Below are 7,404 nucleotides of genomic sequence, written 5' to 3'. Positions count from 1 at the left end.
AGTTTCTCCCTGATCTCAGATTCGGTGTAGATGTGTTGATGCTGATAATACATGCCTGTCTAAAGAAGAGTGGTACAGCGGTGTGGGAGAGCTTCTTGGTCTTTGTTTCCAAGGTCTTTGAGGTAAACTTCCTACACAGGAAAAATAACGCACTTTACTTCTATCATATATATTGTAATTTTAGCTCATACATGTTTTTAAATAATTTAGAAGAAAAATAAATAAAGCTCCAATATTTGTTAAAAGTAAATGAAAGCATGCTTTATATTCTATGTTGTCTGTTTACCTGACTTCGAGTCCGAGTCCGTTGAGTACCTCCGCCCTTCAGCACTTCCTTCACTGAAGTCTGATAATGGCCCTCTCTTTCCTGTCGGGCAGGTAGGAGATGGAAGATGACAGCAACAGATGATTTTTGTCAGTCCCCTAGCACTTCTAAGACACTTATATGTTTGAAAGCAACTAAAGGATGATGAAGGTTTATTCTGGAGCATCCTGAACTCTCTGTATCTGATTACTGGCTCCTACTGAAGTCTAATCCAAGGCTTGCTTGAGGTTAAGATCTTAATCCTGTTGACCTCCATTCTATCTTGAGTCAAAATGTAGCTGTAAGGTAATTGCTTTTATGACATTATTTAATAAGTTTTATAATTTTAACTGCAGACAACAGCAGATTATTTATCAGAATCTATAAATGAATACTCACTGTGAAGTCTCTCTCTGATCATCTGGCTCCTGCCGCTCAGTGGAATATTACTGTCTGGCAGAGAGCCATCCATCTAAGAAACGGGGAAAACCGATTATTTAAACCATTTTAAAAGGTTTGGTTGCACTCGAAACACAACATGTCTTTTAATTTTTGGACACATACTGTGTAACATTGGTTGTAGAGAAGCTGTAAAGCCAGAAAAGAAGAACATACGGTCCTCAGATATCTACGACTCACTGATTCGTGAAAAACCTCCTCCACTAGCTGTCGAACGACTTTGGTAGGCGGCTGCAGGTTGGAGGCCTTGTGCTGGGATTCGCAGGCCTCCAAAATGGAGGTAAGGTTTACCCTGCGGTGGGCCAGCTCCTCACACATGCTGAGGAGGATGCTGTTTAGATGGTCACTCAACTGGACCGGCTGTAAAAAAAAGGAAAGGGGCATTCAATAACTGGCTAAGCCTGTGATGCCAGGAAAATATTAGTTTAGTCTAAGAGACTCCCACCTGATTTTGAGGTAGCTGAAAATCAACTGACCAGTAGAGAGTCATTCCCAGTGAATACACCAGCATCTGTGTAGCAAAATCTATTGGTTAAGAAAAAGTCAAACAAGTAACATTTAAAGCTTAGACCAAGATAAAGACAAAAAAAAAAAAAACATTGTGTAGGGTGACCAGATTTGGGTTACTGAAAATGTTGTGTTTGTTACTTACCTTATACTTACCTGCAGATGGCGCCACCGTGCATCTATATATAGAATTGCTGTTACTACTACACCACCACACATTGAGCAATTGCTGCAAATGTACCCAGCCTTGAATGCATTCCTTTTGTCCCAAGGACAGGCCACCAGTGCAGATCCCCATGTTTTTTGAGGATGAGTTCAGTGAGATTTAGGCTATGAAATGTGTTTGAGGCAGTCGTCCAAAATCCCAGACAGTTTTGAAATTCCACAGACATGTCTGGGAAAAAGAGGACGTCTTGTCACCCTAGCATTGTGTGAACCCCTATGTAAACTGCATGCCCTGTTTTGTCAAGACTTCCTTCTGGGGCTGAAGCAATTGATCGAATTAATCGTGATTAATCGATTATTGTAATCATCAACTAATTTAGTAATTGATTAATCATTTTATGGAGTATAGAGACTGTAAAATATGCTTTTAACTGACAGAGAAACCGATTTAGAGCAGTAATAATATCAAAATTGTAAAATATATATAAACAGTTTGCATTTAACTGCTTTTCTCCAGGTCGCTTCAAAATATCCTGGCAGAACCACTGGTCTGTTTAAAACAGCTTTGTATTTCAGCAAATAACCACAAGCATTTATCATTGTTAGCTTTTTTAATGTTTATCCAAAAGCCTAATTTATTAATCAATGTAGCAACAATTCTTTATTCTCAAGTTAGAGATATGATGATATAGATATTTGTTTAATAAAAGTAGTATATGAAAAAGTTTCAAAATTGTACAGTATTGTTTGATTTTTGGATGTCTGTGTATGTTTGCACTTTTTCAAGAGCCCAAGGTGGAAATGGATTTTTTCATCATGTTATATAAACAATAAAAACTCTCAGAAAAAAAAAACTAATTTATACAAAAAGTAAATTTGTGAAATTGAGCAGATTTAGGAGATCTTGCAGTTGACCCTGAAAGGTGTTGCAGCCGTTGACTTTTTAAAACCAATATTGTGAAAAACTTCGTCCCATGTAATCATATTTAAATTGAATGGGCAATTAGCAGACATATTTTAGTGTAATGTGCAAAAAATGGGAAGGTATAACTCCAATTGTTTTGGAGCAATTGGGAGAAAGAAAAAAGATGGATTAAAAAAAAAAAACATGTAGCTTACAACTGCCACTAGAGGGTGTGTTTACTCCTTAGTTGACCTTCAGTTTCTCATGTCCTGAGATTTTGCATTCACAGGAAAACCACATATGCACATGAGAGCCCTCATTTTATAATCAATCCAGTTAGTTTTATAGTGGAAATCTCCACATAAAAAAGCAACACCAAAAAAACTATTAAATTGCTCCAGGTTTTGCAGTAAAACACCTGCAATCTTTTAGGTGAGATACCAAGACAGCCATTAGGACCCAAGCACTGACCCTATCAGTGGCAGGTTTGGTTGAGCCGGCACGGTCCTGCAGCATCTCTGGAGCAGCAAATGCAGACACCTCATCTGATAGGCCGCAGTTCTTAAAAGCTAAGGTTCCAGTGGCTGACAACAGCAAGGAGGTGGGGCTGATGATGCTGCACATATTGTTGTGACCTGAAAAAGCCAAGAAGTCCGGAAAACCTATTAGGCACAAATATGTTATTCCATAGCAAAGCAGACAGAGTCAAACTCATATCAAAATACCCAAGCAAAAACAACACTAGACTAACATTAGTTCAGAGGAATAAGGCATGTTGTGTGAGCCAACAAAAGGGAGAGGCTATTTGAAATGCTTTACCCTTATAAGAGACATCCATTAAACACTCTGCAGCGCCCAACAGCAGGGACCAGATCTCCTCTTCCAGCAGAGGTCCCCCTCTTGCCTCCAGTACCTCAGCTAATGTAACGAATGTGCTGCTCATTCTGCCAGCAATCCACACACACACCTGAAACACACAGAGCACACAAAAACACAGAGCACAACAGGCTCTTAACTCATACATGCAATTAACGAAAATTCCTGAATTGGAAAAACACTACAACTCTTATAAAGGTTTTTTGTTGTTGTTGTTGTTGTTGTTGTTTTTTATATAATTCTCAACAATTTTGGCAACTTAGCCATTTTTTTTTTTTTTTTTTTTTTTGCAAAAACAGATATTTACAGTTGGTTGAAACTATGAGAATGCATCTTGAAAATTTAAAAATCTTCACAAAATACAAGAACTATTTCCAGAACCATCTACAACAGAAGTGCAGAAATAAACGTAGCATTGCAAAGAGGATGAGAAATAATATCAGAATAACAAGGAATCTGTCTGATAACACACACATATGCTTCATTTTCCCTGGATCTTAGTTTAATCAAATCCAATCCAATCCACTTTATTTATATAGCACGATTTAAATAAACACAAGGTTTCCAAAGTGCTGCACAAAAAAGATAAAATAACTAACTAAGTAAGTCTGCTCAAGACTCAGAGTAAGACCTGTCAGAGTATCACCTCTAGCTCTGACCTGCACAGTTAGTACAGGTTTTTTAAACGAGGAAAAATCTAAATATGAAAGTATCTACAAGTTGGGTTATGAGAGCTAGCTTCTCGACAAGTTACTGCAAGAACAGACTAAATCTCTCTAACACCTGCAAACATTACCCCAGACAAATGACCTTCAAAGTGGAGAAGCAGAGAAAACCATTCAACACAGCCCTTAAGCAGAACAGAACAAGAGAAGCATAACTAAAACCTTACATTCATAGGATTTTCTAAACCAAAGTTCATCACAGTCATGTTTTCTCTACTAGATCCTATATTGGGTTTACTCTATGGTTTTCCATCAAATTAATATAAAAGTCCTGCTGCAAACGTAACAAAGCATTTCAATTACTTTAGACTAATGAATCCCTCTTTTTAAACTGAACTAATCCTTGTCTTACAAGATTAAATGTGTGAGAAAACGAACAAACATACTTATCACTGATCATATCATAATGCTGAGTCCCAATATAATCATTTTATTCAAGGAAAATTCAATTTTTACCTTTGCATTGTAGATAATTATGATTAATTTAACCAAAATATCTTTTAAGTAACTATAAGAGCTGCAAATATTTTACTTTGCCCATACTTTGAAAGCTATGAATCTAAAAAACACATTATTGCAGCTCTGCCTCTAGTATAAAAGAGAAACAATGAGTTATGCAGATGTTCACACTTAGCGATTAAGGAAAACTTGCAGCTGTGCTTCTTCAAACTGTTATTCTAAGGATGTAACTCGTAAAGAATACAGCAAATCTCAACACATAAAGGTGACTGTGTTTCCTCTACTGCAGTAAAGTTGTGTTTTGCTATACAAGTTTGCAGAACTTGTTTTGCACCTCTGAGAGCAGACATTATCTATCCAGTCAAAGGTGTCTTGTCATTAACAATTTGTGCTAAACTGCAAGGGACAAGGGACTGATTCTATACAAAGTTTGATAGGTTTTTAAATGTCAAGGATCAACTATTCACAGTTTGTATCCTAATATTATATTTGGCTGGGGGGGGGGGGGGGGGGGTTATTATTTAAGTAAAAAAAAAAAAACTCTTTACTTTTCGGTTTTTGATAAACAATAACAATTGGTGCATCTTAATGAAGTTTCCTGAGATGGGATTTAGCCAGAAATCAAATTAAATGCAACTAAATATGATTTAATTATAGTAAACTATGATGTAAATTAATGAATACATTAAATCTGCCATTTATTTTCTGTTGGCAGGTCTCCCTCGAAAAAGAGATTTTATCTCAAGGGACTTCCTGGTAAAATAAAGGTTAAATAAATCTTTATCCCTGAAATTTAGATAATGTAATCAGAGCATTGAGGTAGGCTACTTCCTTTAAATCTCATATATATTGGTTATGTAAACACAAGGTGTTTAAAGGTATATTTTTTTGGCAACTGTATCCAATGCAGTTTATCATTTCCAGCTGAGAAATTGTTTGTTAAATCGAACCTAGTTAATGCAAAAACATCAACTAGAGTCTGATATGTGGAGTAAGAAAAAGTAATGCAGACAGGCACAGCATGAGGCAGATAGAGGAGCTAAAGTGTGTTTGGAGTAAATTAGGCCAAGATCCCCACCATCTATTGCTCCTACAATAAAACCTTATGTTATCAGTTACTGTTGCTGGATCTGACATGAACCTCTAGATATTTTCTTTTCATTTTGTATCAGATTAAGATAAAGATAACGGGTTAACTGTGTAACATCAACTCTGGATATCTAAATATGCCCCAAATCTCCAGCATCCCACTGTAAACATACCAAGTGCAGCTGTGCAAACTGTCAGAAAACACAGTCAGACGAAGGTGACACCGTGTGAAAATCACCTGGCGGCATATGTAACCAGTTTCTGCTCCTGTACAGATTACTTCTCCTCAATGCTCCCAGCACAGATGCAGGAATCAATCATGGAAATGCCGCTGTGATGTCCTCCCAGCAAATGCTGCTCTCCTGGCAGGTGATTCATCAATGACATGAACGAATCGTTTCCTCCATACATCCCAGATCCTCTGTTGAAGAAATCAAACTTTCTCTCCTTCTCTTAGCCTCTATTCTTAGCCTTCCTGCTTTTAAACACTTGATTGGATTAACATCGCGGTTTGACAGCGAAGGCTCAGAGCCACCAATAAGCGGGTGGTGTGAGATCAGCTACACCGATTTAACTAAATCCGTCTGACGCCCAAAGGTGCGGTGGATCCCCGGTGGGGAAGGCGCGCTCCTACGCTGAAGCCTGGGGAAGAAGAAGCATTCCGCTGCTGCAGGGCAGCTCCCCGACGATGATCATAACACTGCGGGCTCTCTGGGAACAAGGGGTAAGAAGCTGTAGTATCCTGCTGCTGCTGGGAGTCCGCTCCACGCCGTTGCGCTCAGCGTCCCTCTGCAGGGCCTGAGATATTTACGCAGAGAGGGGGTGAAAAAAGAAAACAGAAAAAAAAACAACAACCGGGGATATGAGGTAGGTGCAGGGAGCATGGGTCCAACTACTCACTGCGGAGTTAACGCAGTTTACCGACTGCTCTCCTTGGCACCGCTTTGGAGTCACATGCGCAGAGCATGGCACGGCTGTTGTAGCGTATAGAAATGATGCATGGGAGATGGTACCCTCGCGTTGTTCTACTATGCTGTAGATTTCTGCTCAGACCATGCCTTCAATCTATAGTCAGAAATGTTGAGCTTTGTACAGAACGTTTATCTCCGCATTAAACGTTGTAATATAAAACAATCATCTAGTACTTTTCCACATAGTGTCACAATACAAAATTACACTGTTTGGGGTGACGTACACAAATTTAAAATCTATTTCCAAATGTGATGTGCATTTGTTCATGACAGGACTAGTGGTCGTGAACTCCACTAAATTGGCCCCAAAAGAAAATAACCTGATTATTCATGTAAAGTCCCTGCAAATATGGGAGATACCAAGAAGAAATCTGGAAAAAGGGAACTTGTTAAATGTGGCTAAGATATTTTTCTATAGCCTTCATAGAAGAAAAAATGCATCACACCGAATATACCATTCTTATAGGAAAACAGGGTGGTGGATCCATCATGATGAGGGAAGACTTTTGGATCTTCTCTGTTGAGGGAAATACTTACCAAAAAACACAAACATTTGAAGCTGCAAAAGACTTAAGAAAGCCTTTAATGTTATTTCAGGGGAGATTTTGGTACAAATTATTGGCTATAGATAAATATAAACACTAGAACAGGGGTCCTCATCGTTTTCGAGGCCAAGGACCCCCAAACTGATTGCGAGATGGAGCGGGGACCCCCTAATTATATATATTGTATGAAATTGTGTTCTATCAAACTGGTCCTATAGTCACTCTATTACAGATGGAGTAATGTAACGAAAGTAATTTCTCCCTGGGATTATTAAAGTATTTCTGATTCTGATTCCTGGTTGATGGGACAGGTGTTGTGAAGGAAACGGTGCCCAGCTTGAAAGAGCTCCTGTGAGTCGCTCAATGTGTGCATTGATCACTGAAAGACAATTAGTGTGTT

The 7,404-nt window shown here is 38.4% G+C and overlaps 1 protein-coding gene across 1 annotated transcript in view; it reads right to left on the bottom strand.

Moving 5' to 3' along the window:
* frmpd2 (FERM and PDZ domain containing 2) overlaps nucleotides 1–6,384 on the bottom strand; it is a 42,770-nt gene extending 36,386 nt beyond the window's left edge. Inside the window, exons 1-8 of the mRNA XM_015377655.1 lie at nucleotides 5,727–6,384; nucleotides 3,159–3,306; nucleotides 2,811–2,974; nucleotides 1,209–1,274; nucleotides 944–1,123; nucleotides 704–776; nucleotides 287–367; nucleotides 56–131 (exon numbers count right to left, since the gene is read on the bottom strand). Of these exons, the coding sequence (XP_015233141.1) occupies nucleotides 56–131; nucleotides 287–367; nucleotides 704–776; nucleotides 944–1,123; nucleotides 1,209–1,274; nucleotides 2,811–2,974; nucleotides 3,159–3,282 (764 nt within the window). The 5' untranslated portion in view covers nucleotides 3,283–3,306; nucleotides 5,727–6,384. The remainder of the gene's footprint in view (nucleotides 1–55; nucleotides 132–286; nucleotides 368–703; nucleotides 777–943; nucleotides 1,124–1,208; nucleotides 1,275–2,810; nucleotides 2,975–3,158; nucleotides 3,307–5,726) is intronic.
* Nucleotides 6,385–7,404: the final 1,020 nt, after the last annotated feature.

This window comes from Cyprinodon variegatus, unplaced genomic scaffold (genome assembly GCF_000732505.1).
Source record: "Cyprinodon variegatus isolate N-32 unplaced genomic scaffold, C_variegatus-1.0 Scaffold157, whole genome shotgun sequence".
NCBI lineage: Eukaryota > Metazoa > Chordata > Actinopteri > Cyprinodontiformes > Cyprinodontidae > Cyprinodon > Cyprinodon variegatus.
The sequence above is the reverse complement of the archived record's forward strand: the minus strand, read 5'-3'. Positions and strand labels throughout refer to the sequence as shown.